Genomic DNA, 27,486 nt, shown 5'->3' on the forward strand with positions numbered 1-27,486 from the left:
TTTGGTGATAAGTAAATTACTAAACATACAGTGTAAACTGGGCATTGGCATCATCATGGTTCAGGCACCTCTGAAGAGGAAAAAAAATGCTGACAAAAGTATATTCCTCGTAATATAGCAGTGAGATCTCACACATAAGGAAATTAATTTAAATTATGTGTTAGATGAACTATAAAAAGATGATTTGCATGTGTCCCTTTGAAAATAAAAGCAGAGTCAACTTTTATAAACCTTTACCTTCATGCTTGTTAAAACTATCATTAACTAAATTAAAATGCAATGAAAAAGAAAATCTTGTAATTCAAATATCCCTCAGCTTCTTATTTGTTGTCCTTTTACCTTTAAACTACTTTGGTGAAATGCATTCTAATTATTACTCTTAAAATTCGATAATGTACAATTTCAGCAAAAATGACAGGGTAGTTTGAATATTTAATGAGAAGATGAAACTAAAACTCAGTTTTATTCATGCTAAACTATCTTCAATGTTTTTTTGCATATGTTAACTCTTGTGCTAGAATAATTTTAAGAAAGTAAGCATTAAAATCTCAACTCCTTGATGCAGAATCACTTCAGACATGCAATTATGCCATTCCATAATGAGAACCACTTTTGAAAATTTAATCATTTTCGCAGGATACATTCTTGAGACTGATTTATTATTTTTATAGCATCTCATCTCTTGTAACAGTATTTCAAACAAAGAAAATATATTGCCTTAAAATAGGTTAACGTATATAAATAAGAAAAATGATCATGTTTCATTCTGTCCCTTTGAAAATAAAAGCAGGGTCAACTTTTATAAACCTTTACCTTCATGCTTATTAAAACCATCTTTCTTTCTTCCTTTTCTTCCACCAAAAACTAATAATAGCAACTAAAAGTTAAGCACATTTCCTATTATCATAAATGTCAAGATCAAATACTATTTTATAAAGTAAAAATGTCGGATAGATTTCACATTTGCCAACATTTTTTATTTATCTGAAATCCTAGAGTTTTTACACAAATTGTTATAATATCAACAAAATAACAGGGTGCTTAAAAATCATTCCAGGGTCTTTTCAAGAAAATCACCTGCTAAGAAAGGTGTCAGCAAGATCTTTACTGAAGGAATTGTAGAAAGCCTGTGTCATGACTGAGCATATGGAATTCACTGACCCTTACACTTTAAGAGGCTGAAGTTGAAAATCTAACGTCAAAAGCTGCCCCAAAGAGCCAGCTACGGGGATATTGTAAAATGTTATGTCTCCGTCTATGAAGAAGAAAAACAAAAAAGTAATAATTTTGTAGAACAGCCCCAGGGCACTTGCATTTTGAGTCGCTGCCACAATAAGGATATCGCCACTGGGAAGCGAATACATTCTGTAACAGCACAGACGTGCACTATCAGTAGACATCAGTGTAAAGCAGGAGAGGCGACAGGATTAAAAATAGAAGTATAAAACGGGAGAGAGAAAGAGAGAGAGAGAGAGCAATTATATCTACTGCGTATAGTTTGTGAAGGTAAGAGACTTTAATAAATAAGATACGCATTTATTCAGAGCCACCTTTTAAAGAACTCAGACTACCTCTACTATATTAATTCTCTAGGTCTTTATAGTTTGTTTCAGAACATTATAATTATGTTGCTAAGATAATTAAATGCCAGGATGTTTATATTCCCATAATGGAAATTATACAGAGAAACGAGGTTCATGATTCCTTTTCATGTAACGATGACATGACTGAATAACAAAGTAAGCCTCACGACTGAAAGATGCAATTTGAGGATAAAAAAATGAGGTAGAATCTGACTTAGTTTAGACTTAACCATTTTCTGGATGGATGACTGATTTATTCTCTGGCAGTTGAAATACGTTTCGTAGGTAACAGCTTTGTAACTCACTATTACATATATATTATAAATCATTTTGACTTTTTGATAACACCCAAAATCTTCCATTTTAATGAGTTTCTACTTTACCTCAAATTGAAAAGCATATTAAATGTGATACTTATACTTTCTATGTTGCTAATTGCTCATATATTGCACACATAAGAAATTTAAAAAATAGGAATTATATTATTATGTATATGAAATGCCAAATGTTTTTCTAAGCCCAGAGGACATAGTTTGCAAAGTTCCATAAAATATAATTTAATTCTACTCTCTGTGATATATAAGGGAAGTAAATCTATAATGTTCACCATATCATAGCCATAAATAACAATTTCAGGAGACACATCGAGGATAATACTGTAGAAATTTAAAAATCCCTGTGAAAATGAGTTATTCACTACTATTTTTCTTGAATTCACAAAAAAATCCTAATACCATCTTATTTCCATATTTAAAGCATAAACTGGCATGCATGTTACTCATTCTTATATCCTCTTTAATACTTTCACACTTTGCAGTTTTTCTTTCCTTATTTTCCCTTTATTATAAGTTTGACTATATATTAACTTCTTAAGTAGTGAAGTTATTTAAAGCACACTTACTTGAAAAGTGTAAAACCGGGTCCCATTAGGAGGATGCACTTTAGGGGAGCCAGAAACGGTGTTCATATCCGAGAAAATCATTTCTGATCACAGAGACAATATAATCCACAAGGAGCTACAGATGCAGAGCAGAGAGCTTAGCGTACAGATAAATCCGTGCATGCATTGAGGGAGGCTAGAGGGCAAAATGAAATCTGCCCCATCCTTCATAGATACACAGTGATAGCATGTTGAATCTTTCTCCTACGTTTGAAATCTAAGCTGAAAGGTCATCAGCCACTGACCTTTTCTGTGGCTAGTTCTTTAGAACGTAGAATGTTTTAAAAAAATCTTTTAAACACAGAAGGAAAAAAGCAAGAAGCAACAGTAAATGGAGCTTGTGCAGAATCTGGCAGTGCTCTGGACCTGCCCATCTGTTCTCAGTGATAATCACCTCCCTCCACCACAGTCTAGCGGAGTGATTATGCTAAATATCCTGGTTAACCAATAACATACAGTTTCAGGGAAGCGTGCACAGTGTAATTCAGGGGACCTCTTCTGACTAACCTGAGGCATGTTTCAAGCTGTATGTAGTAACGAATTATTGTTCCATCGCTCTTATTTCTGTGTGTCTCCAAATCTCTTTGTCACTCCCAGTATTTTCAACAAGGTTTTCAATTTTTCTACAAAGCCCTTTATGTTAAAATAAAGGATTCTTTTTTAAATTTATAGATCAAAGCATATTATAGCTGGCTAGGACGTCGAGGCCCCAGACGTATAACTCAGTAAGTCTATATAATACTGGGATTATTATAAAATAAAATGCACTAAATATTTCTACTTTTCTGAATTCTTAAAGAACATCATAATATGAACATAATCATTACTCTATTTTCACATCTTAACTAAAAATTATTCAATTTCACAGTCAATGCCTAAAAAGAACATTTTAAAAAGTCAAACTTTATCTCTTATACATAAAAAACAATAGATCTTTTAGATGCGTATATTTTTGACACAAGATCCAAAAATATTAATTTGAAACATCTAGGCTACATTGCAATGCATGCTCATTCTTCTGTCTTTTAATACAAATTACTGTCTGTATAAAAGATCATATTCAGATGACTTTACACTTTTTAGAGGTAAAAATAAATGTTCCATTTACACATGGTTCCAAGGTGGAGACTTTAGGAGGACAGAGACAGAATGAGCCAAAAGTAGTGTCTTCAAATTTAACTTATTATTCATTTGTACTTAGATTCTCCAATTATGATTCAAATTTATAATATCAATGAGGAGGAAGCAGAAAACAATGATTCTCAGTTCTTCAGATGAGATTCTTAAAATCTGGTAAATTATGAGAGTAGGTAATCATTTACCTAGAAAACTGCTCAATAAACCAGAAGATAATTTTTAAATAAATGTTTATTTTGGATTTAATTTTAGATTTATAGTAAGGTTGCAAAGATAGTACAGAGAGTTCCTATAAATCTTTCACCCAGTTTCCCCAATTAACATCTCACATTACCGTGGTATATTTATCAAAATAAGAAATTGATGTTGGTACATTATTATTAACTAAACTCTAGATTTTATTTGTATTTCACTAATCTTTCTAATGATGTCCCCTTTCTGTTCCAGTTTGCAACCCAGGGCACCACATTTATTTATTTTCCACATATCCCAGTTTCATTCGGTCTGTGAAAGCTTCTCAGCTTTTGTTTGTTTTTATCTTTTGCTTAAAATATCTTTATTAGACTATCAAGAAGTACTGTCCACGCCCTAGCTGGTTTGGCTCAGTGGATAGAGCATCCACCTGCGGACTGAAGGGTCCCAGGTTCGATTCTGGCCAAGGGCACATGCCCAGGTTGCGGGCTCAATCCCCAGTAGGAGGTGTACAGGACACAGCTGATCAATGATTCTCTCTTATCATTGATGTTTCTCTCTCTCTCTCTCCTTCTCCCTTCCTCTCTGAAAACAATAAATAAAAAAAAAGAAGTACTGCCCAAGTATCCTGTAGGTCCCCTGCTCTGATGCATATATTAATTTTGCTTAATGATTTCCTCATGCTGGACAAGAGTCATGAATTTGGGAGAAGAATACCACAGAGGCAAAGTGTCCTTCTCATCACATCATATCAGTGAAGTAACCCCATCATATCATATTGGGGGTACATGACGTCCACATATCACTACTGATATTAACCTTCACTTGCTTAAGGTAGTGTTTGCCAGGTTTCTCTACTGCAAAGTTATTGTTTTTCTCTAGCCATACTCTATATTTTGGAAGTTAGTCACTAATCTAATGCACCCTCAATGAGGTGATAGGGAGGGGTGAAATTAAGATTTACCTCCTGGGCCAGGGGATTGTCAAGGGCAGGGGAAAAAAAAGAAAAGAAAAAAAAAAAGATTTACCTCCTGGAGGGGTTAGTATCTACATATATTAAATAGAATATTTTTTGTATAGAAAATTTGCCTCTTCTCCTCTAATTACTTTTTAATCGGTTATTTATATCAGTATATACTATGGTATATTTATTGTATATTTTGAGTGATAATACAATTAAATATAATATATTTTGATACTCAAATTGTTGCTCCTGTTTCCCTTTGACATGCTTCCGCTCTTCTGTGTTATTGAGCACACAGATGATTATTTTTTAGATGTTTATTTTGTCCTTTCTGGACTGGAAATCTGTGCCCATGTGGCTAGGTATGGTGACATTGGGTAATCAGCCATTTGATTAGGACGGAGCCTGGGCGAAACCCACCCAGTGGGGGCCTGCCCCCTGGAAGATTGTAGTGCCAAGCGGGGCTAAGGGAGTTCCAGTGAGCCAGGCAGAGCGGAGGCCTTTGAAGGAGGGGAGTGCCCAGTCCCCCCCTACAAAGCTACAGGCACCACTCCCAACTCAAGTCTGCTTAAACTATCCTGGCCAGGACCCAGATACACTCGCAGAGCCCAGTTTCATGTGGGAAAAGAGAGCAAATCAAAACAGGGACATTCAAGGAGCGAGACCTGAGGCAGACCCAGCCCCTGGGATACAGATGCTTCACCTGCCGGACTACTTGGGGCTCTGCCCTGCTCTGCTTCAGTCAAGTTGCACAGGGCCAGGCAGAGATGCTGACTCACATTGTTTTGCACCAGAGAACCTCCCAGGATACCCAGGATGGATACAACAAGGTGCCAGATTCAACAACATCGGAGCAAATTCAGCGAGCTTCACAAACAGCAGATGCAAAGGTTGTTTTTATTTTCTTCTTTTATTTTCTTTCATATCTCTTATTCTCTCTTTCCTTTTATTATTTTATTTTTCTCTTTCTGTTTTCTTTATTTCTAATTTTATTTTTTTTTATCTTTCCCTATTTTATATTTTATTTACTATTATTACTTTTTAAAGAATTATTGTCATGTTATTTCTTCTTTCTTTTAAACTCTTATTCTGTTTTATTTATATTCAATTTTTTTCTTTCACATTCTCTTTTTTGGGGGTTCTTCTTTTTTCTCCTCTAATTCTCTTGGTCTTATGTTTTTCTTTTTTTCTGTCTTTTATTACTGTGTGTGTGTGTGTGTGTGTGTGTGTTGTTTTTGGTGTGGTCTTATGTCTGTTCTGTTCTGTCAGCACCTGTATAACAGTATTCATGATGTGGTCAGAGTTGAGACTCACAGTCAGTCAGCCTGAGTGCTGAGCCAACCCATGAATGGGACAATAGCAGTCAAGAGCCAAATTTAACAGGAGGGCCCACATAACCCACACAAGGGATATGCCTACAGCACCAAGCTCAGATCAAGAAGACTACACCACTGTGTCCCACAAGAAATCCACCTCACCAAGACTGGAAGGCATAGCAGTGTTATCCAATACACAGAGATAAACATAAAGAAACAGAAAAAAAATGGGGAAAACAAAGAGACAGTCCTGAAAGGAATCTCTAAAAAATAGTTAAATGAAATGGAGGCAAGCAATTTATTGGAAACACAATGTAAAGTTATAGTTTTTAGCATGCTCAACAGCATGAAAAGGGATATAGAATCCACATAAAACAACCAGTCAAAAATAAAGTATGACCTAGCTGAAATAAAGAAAACACTGGAAGGAATTAACAGTAGGTTAGAAGAATCAGAGGATCAAATCAGTAAATTAGAAGGAAAGGTAGAAAAAAATCACTCAATCAAAGCAGCAGAGTGAAAAATACTTAAGAGGTATGAGGACAGTTTAAGGGAACTTTGGGACAACATGAAACAGAACAACATCCACATCATATGAGTACTAGAAGGAATATAAAGTAAGTGAGGGATAGAGAATCTGTTTGAAAAAATAATGACAGAAAACTTCTCTAATCTAGTGAAGGAAAAAGTCACACAAGTTTAGGAAGCAAAGAGTCCCAATCAAAATGAACCCAAAGGGAACCACTCTAAGACATATCGTAATTAAAATGGCAAACATTAAAGACAAAGAGAGAATCTTGAAGGCAGCAATAGAGAGATAGTCAGTTACCTACAAGGGAGCTCCCATAAGGCTGTCACCTGATTTGTCTATAGAAACTCTATAAGTCAGAAGAGAATGGCATGAAGTATTCAAAGTAATGAAAAGCAAGGATCTGAAACCAAGAATACTCTATCCAGCAAGGCTTGCATACAAAATTAAAGGTGAAGCCAGGCCAGCATGGCTCAGTGGTTGAATGTTGACCTATGAACTAGGAGGCCACAGTTCGATTCCTGGGTGGGGCACATGCCCAGGTTGCGAGCTCAATCTCCATTGTGGGGCATGCAGGTGGCATCCAATCAATGATTCTCTTTCATCATTGATGTTTCTATCTCTCACTCCCTCTCCCTTCCTCTCTGAAATCAATAAAAATATACCAAAATTGAAGCTGAAATAAAGAGCTTCCAAGACCACAAAAGGCTAAAGGAGTATTTAACCAGCAAACCACCATTGCAAGAAATGTTAAAGGAACTCTGTGAGAAGAGGAAGTAGAGAGAAAGAGAAAAGAACATAGGCATAAATTATAAAAATGGCAATAAACAAGTACCTATCAATAATAACCTTAAATGTAAATGAATTAAATGCTCCAATCAAACAACATAAGGTAGATAATAGATAAGAAATCATAACCCAGACATATGCTGTCTATCAGAGACCCACCTCAGAATATAACACTCACAAAATATTAGCAAATTGGATCCAGAAACATATTATAAAGATCATACACCATGACCGAGTGGGATTTATTCCTAGAATGCAAGACTGGTACAATATTTGCAAATCAATAAATGTGATACTTCATATAAACAAATTGTAAAATAAAAATCACATGATCATATCAATAGACCCCGAAAAATTATCCGAAATAATCCAGGACCCACAAAGTGGGACTAGAGGGATAATAGCTCAACTTAATAAATTATATATATGACACAAGTACAGCTCACATCATACTCAATGGACGAAAACAAAACGCTTTTTCCTTAACATTAGGGATGTCCACTTTCACCACTCTTTTTCAACATAGTGGTGAAAACAGACAAGAAGAAAAAATAAAAGGCATCCGAATTGGAAAGGAGGAAGTAAAACTTTCATTATTCACAGATGATATGATGTTGTACAGAGAAAATCCTAAAGACTCCACCAAAATACTGCTAAACGTAGTAAATGAATTTGTCAAAGTAGCAGGATACAAAATTAACATCCAGAAATCGATGGCATTTAAAAAAAAATTATTCATTTTTTACAGAGAGGAAGGGAGAGGGATAGAGAGTTAGAAACGTCAATGAGAGAGAAACATCGATCAGCTGTCTCCTGCACACTCCCTACTGGGGATGTGCCCACAACCAAGGGACATGCCCTTGACCAGAATCGAACCTGGGACCCTTCAGTCCACAGGCTGATGCTCTATCCACTGAGCCAAACTGGTCCGGGCTCGATGGCATTTTTATACAACACGAGAAACTATTTAAAAATTGCATTTACCAATGCAATAATATATACTAGGAATAAACCAAAGAGGTAAAGACCTATATTATAGGACTTTGAAAAAAGAAATAGAGGAAGATATAAACCAGTGGAAGCATATACTGTTTTCATAGATTGGAAGAAATACATCATTAAAATGTCCATACTACCCAAAGCAATGTATAGACTTAATGCAATCCCTGTTAATATACCAATGGCATATTTCACAGATCTAAACAACTATTCCAAAAATTTATATGGAACCCAAAAATACCCCAAATAGCTTAACAATCTTGAGAAAGAACAAATTTAGAGGGATCACAAAACCGAATATCAACTATACTACGAAGCTATTGTAATTAAAACATCCTGGTACTGACACAAGAACAGGCATATAGATCAATGGAACACAACAGAGAACCCAGAAATCGACCCAAACCATTATGGTCAATTAATATTTGACAGAAGATACAAGAGCATAAAATGGAGAAAAGACAGTCTCTTCAATGAATGGTGTTGGCAAGATTGGACAGATATATGCAAAAAAAGTTAAACTAGATCACCAACTTACACCATACACAAGAATAAACTCAAAATGGATAAAAGACTTAAATGTAAGTCATGAAATCATAAAAATCCTAGAAGAAACCATAGGCAGCAAAATCTCAGATATCTCTCATTTGCTGATACATCTCCTAGGGCAAGAGAAACTAAGGAGAAAATAAAAAAGTGGGACTGCATAAAACTAAAAGCTGCTGTGCAGCAAAAGAAACCTTCAACAAAATGAAAATGGAACCCACTATATGGGAAAACATATTTGCCAACCATACATCTGATAAGGGATTAATTTCTAAAGTATATAAAGAGCTCATACAATTCAACAGAAAGAAGATAAACAATATAATTAAAAAGTGGGCAAAGGGCTTGAATAGACACATCTCCAAAGGGGACATACAGATGGCTAATTGACATATGAAAAAATGTTCAGCGTCACTAATCATCAGAGAGATGCCAATTAAAATTAAAATGAGGTATCACTTCACACCTGCCAGAATGGCTACCATCAAAAATCAACAAACTATAAGGCTGGTGAGGATGTAGAGAATAGGGAACACTAGTGCCCTGCTGGTGGCAATGTGGACTGGTGCAGCCACTGTGGAAAACAGCATGGAGCTTTCTCAAAAAATTAAAAATGGAACTGCCACTTTACACAGAAATCCAGTTCTGGAAATATATCCTAAGAATCTGATATAGCAATCAGAAAGAATGTATACACTCCCATGTTCATAGCAACACAATTTACAATAGTAAGATCTGGAAACAGCCCAGTGCCCATCAGTAGATGAATAAATAAAATAGCTGTGTTACATGTACACAATGGAATACTATCTACACTAATAAAAGAGAAACATGCAAATTAACCATCACTTTGTCACTCTGCCACTCCACTACACCCACCAGCCAATCAGAGCGACTATGCAAATTAACCCAACAAAGATGGCGGTTAATTTGCATATGCAGGCATAGAGCAAAGACTGAAGACAACTGAAGATGGCGGCGGCCAGGAGCTGGAGCAAGCAGGAGGCTTGGGTTGCTCCTGGCAATGGAGGAAGCCAAGCTTCCTGCCGGCCGTGGGCTCTGCTCGAGGAGCTGGAAAAAAAAATAAAAAAGGAGGGGCTGGAAGCAGCCGGAGTGGAGAAGCCAAGCCTCGCTGCTGTGGCCGGACCAAAGGCCTGGGTCCCGGGTGCTGGAGGAAAACTGGTGCTAGCAGCCAGGGGAAGGAAGGCCTATTGCGCGAATCTTTGTGCAACGGGCCTACTGGTGCTAGCAGCCAGGGGAAGGAAGGCCTATTGCGCGAATCTTTGTGCAACGGGCCTCTAGTGCAATATAAAAAAGGATCTCCAAGGGGGGGGGGGGAGGAAACATATGTAATACTCTTTGTAATACTTTAAGCAAGAAAGAAAGAAAGAAAGAAAGAAAGAAAGAAAGAAAGAAAGAAAGAAAGAAAGAAAGAAAGAACCAAATATAAATTATAGAAATAAAATATGTTCATTAAAAATGAAAAAAAAAAGGATCTCCTTTCCCTTCTAAGAGCTGGAGATTCTTAAGCTAAGCAAAATAAGACAGACAGAGAAAGACAAACATCACGTGATCTCACTTATACATGGAATCTAATGAACAAATAAACTGACACATAAAATGGGTCCAAAGACATGGATGCATGGAATAGACTAACATATCTAATAGGGGAGGAGGGCAAGAGATTAGCCATAGAACTTATATGCATGTAATCATAGCCCATGGACAGACAATAGTGTGGTTAAGGCCTGGGTGGGACGGGGGATAGAAGGAGGGGTTGACAATAAAAAATGTTTTCTTCTCCTATATAAATTACCTACTAGCTAAAACTATTATTTCCCTTAACTATAATTTTAATTAGCACTGCATGTGAACTTGAAAAAATGTTTTATATTTTTCAGAATTATTTAAATAGCCATATTAGGTTATTTTTCAAAATAATCATGTTTTTATCCATTTTGATTTATTAGCCCAGATAGAATTTATTCCAATGATTCTCAAATTAAATAAACTGTATAAGCTTACCAGTTGCAGTAACCAGTGATGTATGTAAGATATTTTCATTCTTCTCACTTGAAGATACATGTTGTGGTCACGCTTAAGTGTTCCTGTAGCTAGTGGGGCCCCATAAATTATGCTTAGTAAAAAGTTGAGAGTGAAAATAATGTCTCCAAAACAAAAGTGAATCTTCTTGGAAAGCAGGTTTTAAAAGAAAAATTTGATTTGATTATCTTGAAGCAGAATATATCTACAATTATTTTATTTAAAGAATTATGTTGAGCCCTAGCCGGTTTGGCTCAGTGGATAGAGCATCGGCCTGTGGACTCAAGGGTCCCAGGTTCAATTCCGATCAAGGGCATGTACCTTGGTTGTGGGCACATCCTCAGTGGGGAGTGTGCAGGAGGCAGCTGATCGATGTTTCTCTCTCATTGGTGTTTCTAACTCTCTATCCCTCTCCCTTCCTCTCTGTAAAAAATCAATAAAATATTTTTAAAAATTATGTTGAAGTGACAGGGAAAAAAAATGTGCAAGTATAACCTCCATGTACTTTTATGCTTACCTGTAAATTGGTCTGATGTAATTTTCACCAGACAATTCACTAGCTTTCTCATTTTTATTGTAGGGGAGCCAATAAACAAATATTTCTGGTATAATATAATCTCATATATTTGCTGAATTTGCATCAACCAGAAAATTATATTAATTTGGAATTCTGAAGCTTTTGGGCCAATAAGAATACGTTTTTCTTTTCCACATGTCTTGTGTGGGAAGGAAAAATAGCAGTAGGAACTAATGTTAAAAGAAGCAGGACAAAACGGTATAAATATATAATTAATGTGTATATATAGTGTTTTATTCTAAGTGTTGCTAAAAATTGCCAAAACATAAAATCTTTCCAAAATGTTTCTTCTATGTAAGCTATTTATGATAATGACATTATTTCATTCTTCTGATGGCCTATTTGGAGAAAATGCAACTTTCTCTTTCGGCCAGATAGGTATAGGAAAAGTGGTGCCCAGGTCTGAAAATTGCTAAGGATATAGAATCCTGCCTTGTCCCTCATGGTTGTACAGAACTATCTATAAATATAAAAGCCTAATATGCAAAGTGTCCCCTCGGGAGTTCAACCAGGAGACCAGGAGTTCAATCACAAGACCAGGAGTTCGATTGCTTGCTATGATGTGTGCTGACCACCAGGGGGCGGTGCAGAATGCAGGCAGCTGGCAGCTGTGGAAGGGACCCTACCTGTGCACGAATTTACCCCAGGCCTCTAGTATGATTATAAAATATATGGTCTATGCCTTCAAGAAACTTTAAATTTGGTGGGAAAGATATCAACTTATAAGAGGTAGACAGCAAGTACAACAATTCAAATGCAGTCTAATAAATGCTTAAGACTGAATTAAGCTACAGCACACTCAATGAGTTTATCTGGAAAGTACCTAACTCAAGAGATATCAAAGAGACCCTGGCAAAAGCAGGAAGTGAAAGGCTTTCCAAAGAGAAGAATCAATGTGTGAAAAGATATAAGATGGCATTCACTCACTCATGTGTTCAAGAAATCCTGAGAAGTAATGTTGTGCCAGACACCTGTTACAGTTAGAACAGAAATGAAGAGCAGATGAACCTAGTAATAAATACTTTTCATTTTGTAGGAAGCTCCATCCCACAGGTGTAATCCATCTTAGCAGTGAGCTTTTTTTCTTGGGACACCCAAACAAACAAGCAAATAAACAGGAAAAAAAAAAAAGAACTCCATTGGCATTTTCTTCCAAGTTCAAGTGATTTCTTTGTTAGCAAACTATTCATTAAAATGTCCCAAATAAATGAAGACAATATTTAGAATTCATTGGGAACCCTCAAGATTGTAGCCATGTAGACAAAAAAAATTTTTTGAGCATATTTAAATTTATAAACTTTCATTTATAACAAGAAAAATATTAAATTTGGCTTTAATCCACATCTTGACAAGAACATGTTTTTTAACATAATCTATATGTGTGTATATTTAGGCATGTGTGTAGGTGTAGTCATGTATTTGTGTATGCACTATACACATATATACAAACATATGTATGTGTATGTATGTGTTTGCACATGTACATGTATATATACACACATACATACTTACATATATACTGTCTTCAAGCCTGAAATTAGAAAATTTTAAAATAGTATCTTATTTCCACATTCCTTCTTTTCATTTACTTTAGTTTCTCTTTGCTTAAAGCACATTTTCCACAAATATTTACATGTTTTAGGATAGCCCAGGAACACCTTGATGTAAATGAAAAATATTCAATTATATGAAATTCAGGATTGAGTTTTATTTTGTTCCTTTAAAAATATTAGTTGATTACGACTCTAGTTTTACAACTGAATAATTTTATTATATATTTTTTATATATTTTATTGATTTTTTTACAGAGAGGAAGGGAGAGAGATAGAGAGTTAGAAACATCGATGAGAGAGAAACATCAATCAGCTGCCTCCTGCACATCTCCCATTGGGGATGTGCCCGCAACCCAGGTACATGCCCTTGACCGGAATCGAACCTGGGACTCTTCGGTCCACAGGCCGACGCTCTATCCACTGAGCCAAACCGGTTTCGGCAATTTTATTATATTTTTTAAGTTTATTTCATGTTTTGAAATATGTAATCAGCCTGGTTTTATCAAAATTACATTAAAATTATATAAAAGGATGTTATTTGCTCATCTACCACTCTGAATACCAGATGTTCATATTAGATGAGAAATATTGGATCCATTCTATGGCATGAAAACTTCATATAAAGCATTATATGTTGAACTCAAACTTGGATATGCCCTACATGCTCTATTCTATAGTATGGGTTTGAAGTTAAGTTTCACTTTTCCTCAGAAATTGGTAAAATTTCTAGCCACTTGTGACCAAAGAAAATATTTCCACTATGGGTAAGTCTATATTCTCTACTTTGTTTAATGTCCAGTTTCCATATATGTTATCTGATACTTTGCACTAGAATTATTGTATCAGGATACAAAGAATTCTAGGTCACTTACAAAGAATTTGGATTTTATTTTTCTATAAGGAAGCAAAATTTCTAGCTAATGTTTGACCTGAAATATGCTTTCTTAGGGCAAAAGTTGTGCCTTAAATGAAACTCCTTGTCTATCACCAACAAGGACCAGCACAATGCATAATATAGAATAGCAATCACTAAATATTTGAGAAATGCTTGAAACATCTTTCTCTGGCTGTGTTGCTTCTTTCTTTTCTTGGATTACATTGTAATATTCATTATTTAATTTTGACTTGCTGACTAGTCTGGATTTAAAATTCATATTCCCAGGTCCTTAAAGTTAATATGTGGTATTTACAGGGTGTCCCCAAAAATTGGTCAATTTTGAAAATGAAATGTATTTTAATAAACACTGCCTTTATAATTATTCAGTGTTTGTGTACACATTTTTGGGACACCCTATATTTAACATTCAAATTTTGGGCTGGGTGTATTGCTTGGCACATGATAAGAAAGAACTGATGAATGAATGAAGAAAAAATGAATAAACAAATCCTGATGCTCCAAATATTAACCATATTGTTTTATTATATAATGCTGCCTAAGTGATTTAGAAAATAGATTTTTAAAAATATTGAGACACATAACCTTCCAAACTTATATGCATTCATCCACCCAAATGCACACACAGCTAAATTCATCTCCATGCACACATTCACAGAGCATTGAAAGAAATATCACATAAAATAGGGGAAAAGCTATGTCCCAAGCAAACAAAGCAGGTGTTCTAATGTTTTTATCTAATTCAATTTATTCTAAACACTTTGTTTGTATCATTCCAGAGAAAATAGCTTTAACTGATAGGATGAGAGAAAAAGAATCCTGATGGTAACTAATTCTATGCGAGGGCTTTTAGGGTAACAAGACCATGGTTAGCTTGAAATAATTTAAGAAAAAATTAATTTATAAATATGGACACTCCATAATAGTACCAAGTTTAAGAATTAAAAAAAGATTGCAGGATTATAGGAACAAGGGCAATATCAGGCAAAACTGTGGAGTAGTACTTTTCAAAACTGCCACAGTTGCCATGGTAGCAAGTACATTATTTTCCCCTTAATTTTACTTTTTCCAAGAATGTTCTTCGGTAGACAAAGCCAATCACTATTCTATTTTATTTTTATTAAGAACAAGAACAGTGGCTCAATCATTATCATTTATTGAATAATATTTTATGGCAGCCATAGTGCTGCTTTTAAGCACTCTAAAGAAGATATTATTCCTCAGTTATAAAAACAAACAAACTGAGTCTTAGGTAAGTTATAACTTATCTAAGATCACATAACTAAGTGGAAAAGTCTCATCATTTGAAATCAGGTCTATCTGATTTCAAAGCCACACTATAAATCAAAATTACATTTTGGCACTGCTTTATTTGCCAATGACTTTAATTCAATACAGAATATGAAGAAGGGATTAATAAATACTTGAATGATTAATTTCATACATCAAAACAATTTTAGATGACTATTTAATGAAATATGTATTTTTATTTTCTGGACATATTCCAACTTTTCTGATAGACCAGACATGAGCTGTGAAAAACAGAAATGAACACAGAACAAATGAAAGGTCATTGGTCTGAGCAGTTGAAGTTTTAGACCTGAACAGGGTAAGGATGAAACTGCCACCAAATGAGATGGAGAAGACTGCAAGAGAAGCAGGCTTGGGAAAAATGCAGTTGCTCGGCTATGTACATGTTTAGTTCAAGGTCTCTATTACTCAGTCAAAAACACATGTTACATTGGCAATTGAATTTACAAATCTGGAGACCGTATTAGCATACAGACTAAAAATAAAAATAAAAAACCTGAAATGAAGTTATCAGGAAGTGAAAGCAAGTAGAGAAGATAAGAGGTCCAAGTTCACGCCCTAGTGCACAACAGTTCTGAGAAACTAGCGAAAGACAATAAGTAGAAACAATCCATGGGGTGGGGGGAAGACCAAGAGAGGGATGTGCCCTTAAAGTTTAGTGATTAACATGCATTAAGTAGGCAAGAGTGATCATCGTTATCAAACATTGCTGAGAGATTAGAGGTGAGGACTGAGAACAGGCCACTGGATTTAGCAATGTAAAGGTTGGCTTCAGTGGATGTTTGGGAGAAAACTGGACTGGAGTCAGTTTATGATGAAATGGGAGGAGAAAATTTGGGGAAAAGTGTTCTTATACAACGGTCTTAAAGCATATTGTTGCAAAGGGAACCAAAGAAATGAGACGGTGCTGGCAAGGAAAAGAGAGAAATAAGAACAAGTTGTCCCGAGGAAAGGCTCTATGAGAAGGTAAAGAATTGATGAGGTAGATGGAAAGAGGCAAATTTCTGGAGGAATGTCCTTGTTTAGGTGAAAGGAGATAGAATCTACGAGAGAAGAGATTGGCTTTAGAGAGGAAGAGGACACCATTGTTGATAACAGGTGGGAAGGCAGAGCATGTGGGTTCCCATGCTGGTCATTGTGATGGTGGGACTTTGTGCCAGTTATCAGGAACCTAAGATGAATGGAAACCAACTTAGAGTAAGGTTGGGGGAGAGTGTTGTGAATGAGTAGTGAGGAAGTGGTACGGAATAGGTATGTAAGAGAAAGGGAGAATATAAAAATATACCATATTAAAGAACATACCTTAGCTATGCAAGCAAATCAATTGACTTTACCTCCTTAAATTAAAGGCTTTGGCTGTCGATGAGTGGGTTGCAAAAAACCACAAAGTTTCTCCAGGATGACAGAAAGCAGTTTAGAATGATAACAAAGGCGGGAAGGGATGAGCCACACATATCCAGTTTACTCTCTCAAACTCTCTTATTAAGGAAACCATTTCTTCCTGGGGGGTGGGGGTGTGTGTAAATTGTGTATGTCCATAATTCATCACAACATAATACACTCTTATGGAAGATTTATCCAATGAAGTCAGCAGGGTGTTAACTGTGTGTCTTTATACCTAACTAAAAATCATGGCCTATTATTTCTTCCATTCTCTTGGAAATACCCTCATCCTAATTTCCTAATGTACTTTGTTTGACCCATTCAGTAAAAATTGCATTAATCCAATTGTCCAGATTCTCTGCTACACCCTGAGTTCCTCTGTGCTGTTGGCTTACATCAGACAACCAGTGCACTCACAGGCTTACCATCCTCAACCCCAACATGCCTTCTACACTGCCTGGCCCTCATTCACTCCCACTTTCTTTTCACAGCAGCTCAATAAACCTTTCTCCAGTCTGTTTACAGCCTCTCTCCCATTGCTGTTCACCCACTCTCCACAGATGAACAGTTCGCAGTTTTATACTGAAATTCCTTTTCTTTCAAACTTACATGTATTTGCTCCTCTTATTTTTTTTCTTTCGTTGCAAAGTCTGAGACTGATATTTCCACTTGAGTTTTGTCACAAGGAGAGAGAGAAGCTTCCCAGCAAGTTTAAGTTCACATGGAATCTTATGCTTCCTTAGCAATGGTTACATTCCCTTTTCTGGAACGGTCTCTTTTATGACTTTTCCTTGATGGCCCCTTTAAAACAGTCACATATTCATTCTCCAAATTTAGGTTGCTATAGACCAGTGATGGCGAACCTTTTGAGCTCGGCGTGTCAGCATTTTGAAAAACCCTAACTTAACTCTGGTGCCGGGTCACATATAGAAATTTTTTGATATTTGCAACCATAGTAAAACAAAGATTTATATTTTTGATATTTATGTTATATATTTAAATGCCATTTAACAAAGAAAAATCAACCAAAAAAATGAGTTCGCGTGTCACCTCTGACACGCGTGTCATAGGTTCGCCATCACTGCTATAGACCATCCCAGATGGTTAGAGATATAGAAGACTCTAGAGATCATCTAGCGCAGTAGAACCTTGGAAACCACTGGGGTGCTCTTTAAAACACCAGTGTTTAGGCTTCACCTCTAGTGATTTTGTTTTAATTAGTTTAAGTATGCCAAATGGGTACTTTTCTAAGTCTCCCCAGGTGTTTTTCAATGTGCCCACAGAATGGAGGGGTCACTAATGTAGTGCAATCTTTTATTTTATAGTGAAACTGAACATAAGGGAGATGAAATGTCCTGCTCTTCTTGGTCATACAATGAATCATTCTGCGCTAACTGGGGCAGAGCTTTCCAACCAGTGTTGCAAGTAGGTTACAGGCGTGCTGAAACATCAGTCTCTCCGCTGCAGTGACTCCTTAAATCCTGGGACTTCCTGAGCTCCTGCGGGAGTCAATTCTAGGTTTGAGCATTCTCCTCTCTCTTCATTGTTGTGAAGCAGAAATATAATGATTTTCTATTTGTGACAAAATGTGAAAACGTTTCAGAAACATTGATCTGGTGTACTTCTATCCTCAAAATATCTCTGCTTAATATTTCTTCTTTGAGAAGTTTATCTTTTCATGTTTTTCTCCATTAGATTCCATTTCTAAATGCTGACCCTCTCTTCTAAGTCCAGGTCATGTGACCATTAGTAGTTCTGTGTCATGAGTATTTTCTTCAGTCCACTAGCTAAATAAAGAATAAAAAGGTTAAGTACCATTTAGGGAATGACCACAGCAAAACTTCATTTTGAACATATTGATAGTGAGCTATTAAAAACGCCCTGGGTCACAGGCTCTCAGGTGGAAATGTAGACACTAAACAACTATGGTCGAGCCCGTTTTGCAGCTTGTTGATTAGGAGGCCATGCAGAGACACATGAGGTCATGATGGCAGGATAAATTATGGACATACATTAGTTTCTTCAATGTATCTGCCTTGTACTTGACATTCACTACACATAAATAAATAAAAGGAACATAAATATTAACATGTCATAACAAAGGCAGAAATTCTTATTATAATTACTTTCCTTTAATATCAAAAGAAACATAATCAGTAATATGATTACAGTGCCTAGGACAGCATTATTACACTGACATCTCCAGTCACACAAAATAAATATTAATTAGATCCAACTGATTAGATGCAAAAGATTAAATCTTGATTTAAATTCTGGTTGTCTTATTATTAAATCATCAACTCGGTACATGGGCTCTGGTGTCAGACAGATCCAACCCCCATGCTTCTACTTTCTTGATGAAAAAGCTTTGATTTAGCTTCTCCAAGACTCGGTTTTCTTCTCTGAGAAGTGAGGATTCAAATAAGTTTTAACTTATTGGGGTGTTGTGAAAACTAAGTCAGATAATATAGTAAAACACTTATAGTCATTGTCACCTCCTCAATAACTCAGAATAAAATTTAGTTTCTAAATTTATTTTCTTTTCACCAATAGATTATGTTGCATTTATCCCTTTCTCAATTGATTTCTGTTGCCCATAATTCTCTTTACTCACACTCACGACCCAGTTCTAGTGACCCCTCTTCTATAAGTTCTCGCCAATTCACAATCTTTTTATGCTCACACAGCTCATCTGTACTTCAGCTGTAGCCCTTATTAAGTTCTGCAGTAGGTGAGTTGTCAGTAACTTGGTGCACCTGTCCACTCAACTGGGCGCTCCTGGAGAATGTGGATTGTGTTCTCCACACAACAGCCTATAAGATCTATAAATGTGTAAACCAGACCATTTCACTCTCTTACTCTCAACCTTCCAATAGCTTCCTATCACACTTTGGAGAAAATCCAAAGTCCTTCCCATGTCCTAAAAAGCCATACAATTTTTTCCCAGACCTCTCTGTCATCACTTTATATCAGTATGTTCCTACACATTGTCCACTGACCACACAATCTCCTTTAAGTTTCTAGAATATAATGTCAGTCAATACAGTGGAGATTTACTGCGCATCAACTATAAGGTAGCTGCTATTCTAGGCATTTAGGATACATTGGTGAACACAATAGACAAATATGCTTCCTTGTAAAGCTTTCACTCCAGAGGGAAAAGTGCAGAAACCATCAATGCTATAGTAAGTAAGAGCAAGGAAGAGAAGCTAAACCAGAAAGTGGGACAGGAACTTGGGCAAAGGAAAAGGGATCAGTGGGTTGTGATTTCAAATCGCATATTAAACATGTTCTTCCCTTGGTATACGAAATCGCTGTTCCTTTTGCCTGGCTTTCTCCCAGCCAAGCCAATAGTCATATGGTTCCCTCTTGACTATATGGTCTACCCAAATGTCAACATTTCTGAAAGTCCTTAACTGAAGAGAGTGCAAAATGTTTGCCTCCACTCCCAGTGCAACTCTGTATTCTCTTAATACGCTTTATTTTCCTCATTGTATTTTCACTTCATATAATCATTATATCAAGGAAGAGATTTTTTTTCTATTTTATTAATTTGCATTCCCAGGGCTTAGGACAATGTTTGGCATAATGTTGTGAATAAGTATTTATTGAATAAAAAAATACAGGTAATAATTAACTTCAGCTGATGGCTATTAAATACAAGTAGAGCCAAGAAAATTAAAATTTTTAAAAACATATTTTTATTGATTTTAGAGAGGAAGGGAAAGGGAGAGAGAGACAGGAACATCAATGATGAGAGAGAATTACTGATTGGCTGACTCCTGCATGTCCCCAGTCCAGGCCATGTGCCCTTGACCCAAATCAAACCTGGGACCCTTCAGTCCGCAGGCCGACACTCTATCCACTGAGCAAAACCAGCTAGGCTGAAATTTAACAAACAATATATTATTTCTCAGTAATTGGGAAAATTTTTCATATTTAAAAATTATGCTTTTGATGCCCATGGCACTTCTATAGATAACAATGATTTGCCAAACCTCTCTAAATGAGACCGCCATTCATTAACTCGACAGTTATGGATTGAGTGCTTATAATGTCCTAAATTTTGTACTATGCATTGGGGGATACATTCAAAACATGAATGTAATGAATGTAATTATTTTTTAAATGGCATATCTAATTATTAAAAACCTCAACTATATATTCTTATAAAAATTAAAACACAAAGATTGTGAAGTTCATTACACTGACTTTTTGAGTTAAATCATAATTCAATAATAGTTATAGAAGCCTGATTTTTTTCTGATATGCTACTTACTATAGTCTTATATTTGTCCTTAGAGTAAAGCAAACTCTCTCCCTAGTAAAGGACTAGGAGCATCTGAATTGGTTAATGCTCCTTCTATTCTTAGGAGCTTTGGTCCTGATGGCAATGACACTTAAGGGGTTAGTGAAATAGGCGTGTAAGCCTAATCATGGATGCTGGATACATAACCGTATTATCCCAGTGGTCACAGATGTCAGCAAAGCAGTCCACCGAAAGGCCACAGGATGTAGTCACCAGTTGTTTTTTTCTCACCCTTGAAATTTCTACCTGGATATGACCTGGTTTAAGAAGAAAAGTATACATGCCTTTGAAAGGTGAATGGCCTAGTTAATATTCTGATGATATAAATTTACTGTAAGATATTAAGGAAATGTTACTTACTTTTTAGAATGAGCAAAAAAAATATTTTTCTGTAACAAGAAATTTGAGTAAGATCTTTATTATTTTTGCAACTCAAACATTGAACTGCTTTTCTGGCAGTTTTAGAGTTTCTCCCATAGGAATCAAAGGCAAACACATTATAAAAATCCATGTTTTAGTTAGTGAGTTGTTCACAATACGAAATATAGGGTGTCCCAAAATCCATGCAAGATTTGCAATTCAATTCAATTGTGAATCTTGCGTGACTTTTGGGACACCCTATATAATTTCCCTTATGGCCACTAGCAAAATAAAGCTAACTATTAAAAAAAAACTGCTCAATGATAAAAATAAATATTGATTAGATCAATTCAAATTCTTTATTAACAGGATAAAACAGAAACACATCAAAAGTAAAATATATTACAACTAAATGTATAATTAATATTTTAAAGGAAAAATATTTATTCATGAAAACTCCAAACAGAAAAGGTTCACATGGTTCCATTTTGTCCTCTGGATCCAAAATAGATATAGAAACAATCAAAACTACCCAAATTAGTTTCATCATCGATAAGGTTAATGTACCACCTTTTGTAGTTTGACAGACTATAACTAAAACCTAGAACTATAAAGGTATAAACAAATATCCAAAGCTTCAGTTAAGAGATAGCAAGAAAAACATAATCCGAGGCAGAGGATGGCCAATAAATTTTATGAACCATTATATCTAGTGTTAATTTTTAACTGTTTTCTGTTTGGCAATGTAATCTTTCGTTATGTTAAAATCATCCCTTAAAACCTTCACTAATGACAACTTGGGGAAGAAAGGTGCTGAGGCTGCGTCCATGCATGAGCCAAAGAAGTTTAGGCAGGGACAGAATCTGTTAGGAGGTCCTTGCGAGTAGCTGAGGTAAGTCCTTGGAATAGGACAGGCAGCAAGAATCAGCAGTCAGAAGTCTGAGGCAAATGGCAAGCAAATTTAAAATCCCCTTTGGCATCTTCAGAAATATTAAAGGCGCTGAAACACCCATAGTAAAGTACATATATTATTTAGATATTGAAGGAAAGAACTTAAGATCATTTATTCACTTAAGAAATCTTTTTTAAGCTCCCAAATCTGTTTGAACAGCTAAAGATTCTACTGTGAACAACACAGAAAAAAGTTTCCTTTCCCCATGGAGCTTATCTTCCAGTGGAATAAATAAGAAATGTATACAGCACATTGGGAGGTGATAAGTACTATAGAGGAGAAAAAGAAAAGTCGGGAGGAGTAGGAAACTCTAAGATAGGTAGAGAAGGCCTCAGTGAGAAAATAATATTTGAGCAGAAATGGGACTTGAGGTGAGGGAGTGAGCCACAGAGAGGCTACCAGGCAGAGCAAAGAAGATACACAAAGGTGCTAAGGGGTAGCATGCTTAGAGTGTGACTGAAAGACGGGAGGGTGGTGTATCCAAGCTGGGGTATGAGTAAAAGAGTAGCAGATGATTATGATGAGTCTTGGTGTGGGCCTCTTTTCATTCCTCTTGTGCTTCCTGGACTTGTAAGTCTATTTCCTTCACCAAGTAGGGGAAGTTTTCTGTCATTATCTCTTCAAATAGGTCAATAATTAAAATACCAAAGGTTAAAGACAAAAAGAGAATCTTAAAAGCAGCCAGAGAAAAACAGTTAGAAATAGGAAGAATAAAAAATATATAAAAAATAAAATGGCAATAAGTACATATCTATCAACAATTGAATCTAAAAATCAAAATAAACAAACAAGGAATCTAATGAACAAAGTAAACTGATGAATAAAATAGAACCAGAGGCATGGAAACATGGAACAAAGTGACAAATCTCAGAGGGAAGGGTGGGGGAGAAAGATTAACCAAAGACTGTAATATGCATATATGCATTACCTATGGACTCAAACAATAGGGTAGTGAAGGCCTGGGAGGGACAGGTGCCAGGAGGGCGACTATGGGGGGGGGGGGAAGGGGGAGCATCTGTAATACTCTCAACAATAAAGAGTGACATAATTAAATGATTGAACAACATTTTAAAAATATTCTGGCTTCTGGATTGAGGATAAAGCATGGGGAGGAGTGGTTAGATGGGAAAAAGGGAAACAAGCTAAATTCTATGCAGGTGAAAGCTAGAGATGGCTCAGACCAAAGTAGTAGTGGTGAAGGTGACATAGCTGGACTCTAAAAATATTTTGAAGGTATATTTGAATATGAGAGAAATATTAAACAAGCACAACTCTAAGAATGTTACCTACATAGAGGAAGGATGAACTTGTGATAAACTGTGGTGGGAGAGACTATAATTGCATCAGGTTTGGAAGAAATATCTAGAGCTCAATTTTCATCATGTTGAGTTTTGGATACATATTAGACATTCACATGGAGATCTCAAATTAGTAGTGGACATAGGAAGTACAAGATATAAGCCATATAGAGTGGTGTTTCTTTGCTTGAGGCAGGAGTCACAGAATCACAGACCTGCCTATTCAAGAGTCCTTGTTGAAGCTATCCTTGATGCATCTTGACCCTGGTTAGCACTTAGAAAACACTGGCAAAAACATAAAAGAAAGCAGTTTAGAGATTAAAGTAAGTGGTATTTGAAGCAGTCACGGGAGGCCTGGGAAAATGGACTCGATAGAATTCAATGTGCCCAGGTTGTCAATGCTTTGCTCTCCCTGTGCCCCAGATTATGACATCTCAGTTGCAAAACCTCCAAAACTGCAGATAGCTTATTGGGGATAACCAGGGCCATCTAGCAATAATCCTATTTAATAAGGAGGGAATATGCTAATTGACCCCCATGCCATCGCAAAGATGGTGACACCCCCAGCCAATGAGGAGGTAATATGCTACTTGACTGCCCCACCCTCAAAGATGGCAGCGCCCACAGCCACAAGATGGTGGTGCCCTGCTGAGGCAGCAGGCGCATGGAAAAGCTGGGCCCACTCCCAGGTGGGCCCAGCCTCTCCACATGCCTGCCTTCAGAGTCCCCCAGTCCCCTCAGCCCTCTAGCTGCTCAGGGCCAGCCCAAGGTGCAGGTAACCAGGGCCAGCCAAGGCTCAGGTAACCAACCAGGGCTGGCCGAGGCTTGCACTGCTGACAGTGGCAGCTACAGAGGTGTGATGGGGCGTCGCCTTCCCCTGATCACTGGGTCACCTCCCAACCCTGAGGGCTCCCGGACTGTGAGAGGGGGAAGGCCAGGATGAGGGAACCCCCTCCAGTGTATGAATTTTCATGCACCAGGCCTCTAGTCTATATATATAAAAGGCTAAGTGACTGGACTCTCTGTCTGACTGTCCAACTGACCGACCGGCCAGTACAAATGACACGCACTGACAATCTACACTAATAAAAGACAAACATGCAAATTGACCATACCTTCACTATGCCTTAAGCCACGCCCACCAGCCAATCAGAGTGACTATATGAAAATTAACCCAACCAAGATGGCAGCCGGCAGCCACGGAGCTGGAGCAAGCAAGAGGCTTGGTTGCCCCAATGATGGAGGAAGCCAAGCTTCCCGCTTGCCACAGTGGGCTCTGAGCTCCACTCAAAGCAACAAAGTTTCAATTATAGAAGGTAAATAAACCCCAGATACCTGCTTTCAGCAGGCCATGGCCAGTGGCCATGGAGCTGGAGTGAGTAGGAGGCTTCCTTCCCGCCCACCCTGGCTGGCTCTGAGCTCCTCTCAAGGCTACAAAGTTTCAATTATAGAAGGTAAATAAATCCCAGAATAAAAAAAAAAAGAAAAAAAAGGAGAGGCTGGGAGCTTCCGTCACCAGCGGATTTGGCCAGCCTGAAAACGGCCCACAGACCCTCACCCTGACTGGCCAGGCACCCCAGTGGGGACCCCCACCCTAAAGGGGGTGTGGCCAGCCTGAAAACAACCATCAGCCCCTCACCCAGGCTGGCCAGGCACCCCAGTGGGGACCCCCACCCTGAAGGGGGTGTGACCAGCCTGAAAACACCCATCAGCCCCTCACCCAGGCTGGCCAGGAACCCCCGTGGGACCCCCACCCTGATCTGGGGACACCCTTCAGGCAAACCAGCCAGCCCCCACCCATGCACCAGACCTTTATCCTATATAATAAAAGGGTAATATGCAAACTGACCCTAACAGCAGAACGACTGGGAATGACTGGTCACTATGACACACACTGACCACCAGGGGGAAGATGCTCAATACAGGGTCTGCCCCCTGGTGGTCAGTGCGCTCCCACAGGGGAGCTCTGTTCAGCCACAAGCCAGGCTGATGGCTGCCAGTACAGTGGTGGTGGTGGGAGCCTCTCCCGCCTCCTCAGCAGCACTAAAGATGTCAGACTGCAGCTTAGGCCTGCTCCCTGCTGGCAAGTGGACATCTCCCGAGGGCTGCCGTGCTGCCAGAGGGATGTCTGACTGCCAGCTTGGTCCTGATCCCCCAGGGAGCGGGCCTAAGCCAGCAGGTGGATATCCTTCGAGGGGTCCCAGACTGCAAGAGGGCATGGGCCAGGCTGAGGGACGCCCCCTGAGTGCACACATTTTTGTGCACCAGGCCTCTAGTTTAAAAATAAACATTGACTTACACATGCATGATACATATAAAGCTTTCACTGGCGCCAATCGCACGCATGTGTTTTGATCTGTTATTGTCGATCATGAATTTGGTTGTTTTTCTTGACATTCAACATGAACCACATTGCGATTTATTCATCGACCATTCGACCAACCAACCGGCTGGTACATATAACATGCACTGGCAATTTAAAAATAATCATTGAATTGCGCATGCACAATACAAATAAAGCTTTCGATGGGGCCAATAGCATGAGTGTTTTCATTTTATAATACTATATTATATGTACTATTTTGACATGTATTTTTTTGCAGTAATGTAATTACCACACAAATCTTTCTTCTAATTAATTTCCTTTTAAAGTGCATGAATCCATGCACTGGGCCACTAGTTTTACTAGTAAATAACATATAATTTATAAAAGAGAAAATTTATAGTTTAGAAGACAATTAAACTGATATGAATAAGAATACATGTATACAGCAAGGTTTATCCATTTCAGAAATAACACATTAACACTAATGTAAGGGGTAAGAAGATGCTTTTAAAAGTTTTTGGGGTTTTTTAAGACAAAAAAAAGCTTTTATTTAAGAGCTACTTTTCTTTTTATCTTTCATTGTTGACACTATTACAGATGTACCACATTTAAGAACAAGAGAGTGAATATGCTTCTCTATAACTACCTTGGGGAAGAAATAAGTTGCACTGAAGAGCAGACATGAAAATGAACATATAATTGCATCCAATATAAATCTATTTTGATCAAATGGGAGATTAGTCTTCCAGCCAGCTGTAAGTGGAAGTGTGAATAGAAAAGCAAATTTGTGGGGTCCCTCAAGAGGATTGTCTAGTTTATTTAGAGATGTGAGACTTTCAGGAGGTATTCAAAACAGTGAAAATAGAGATGCTCAAAATGTATGGAACTATTTTAAAAGAGTAGATAAATGCCATGAGAAATACAAACTGGTATTTATAAATGCTCATTAAAATGATTAGTATCTAGACCAGCCAGCATGGCTCACTGGTTGAGTGTCAACCTGTGAACCTGGAGGTCACGGTTCGATTCCTGGTCAGAGCACATGCCTGGGTTGTGAGCTCAATCCCAGTAGGGGGGCATGCAAGAGGCAGCCAGATCAATGATTCTCTCTCCTCATTGATGTTTCTATCTCTCTCTCCCTTTCCCTTCCTCTCTGAAATCAATAAAAATATATATATATTTAAAAATGATTAGTATCTTAGGCAATTATAGCGACTTACAATGATATATCTTTAACTTCATCAATCTACTATATAGAACTTAAACATTAATTTTTCTGTCTAAGGCTGAAAGATGCATCACTAGTTTACAAATATGAGCAGTTAAATAATCTGCCAGAGATGTCAGTCTCACATTTACAATATAAGACTTCCGCTACAACCTGTCTTCAGACTGCATATGCATTGTGTCCAGGATTGAATGCTGTGGATGTGTGGGTACAGCTCCGAAAGCCAGACACTCAAAAGAACAAATGTCCTAATGAT

The 27,486-nt window shown here is 37.3% G+C and overlaps 1 protein-coding gene across 7 annotated transcripts in view; it reads right to left on the reverse strand.

Annotated features, from left to right (window-relative positions):
• Positions 1-27,486, reverse strand: part of PPFIA2 (PTPRF interacting protein alpha 2) — a 460,535-nt gene that overhangs the window by 287,091 nt on the left and 145,958 nt on the right. For 2 of the 7 annotated variants that reach the window (XM_023749725.1, XM_023749724.1), the window contains exon 1: positions 2,485-2,905. The exons of 4 other annotated variants lie outside the window; for them this stretch is intronic. In XM_023749725.1, coding sequence (XP_023605493.1) covers positions 2,485-2,565 — 81 coding nt within the window. In that variant the 5' untranslated portion in view covers positions 2,566-2,905. Of the gene's footprint in view, positions 1-2,484; positions 2,906-27,486 lie in introns of those variants that run through there. One more of the 7 variants, XM_023749723.1, reaches the window with a different exon arrangement.

Source organism: Myotis lucifugus, unplaced genomic scaffold, assembly GCF_000147115.1.
Source record: "Myotis lucifugus unplaced genomic scaffold, Myoluc2.0 scaffold_9, whole genome shotgun sequence".
Classification (NCBI taxonomy): Eukaryota; Metazoa; Chordata; class Mammalia; order Chiroptera; family Vespertilionidae; genus Myotis; species Myotis lucifugus.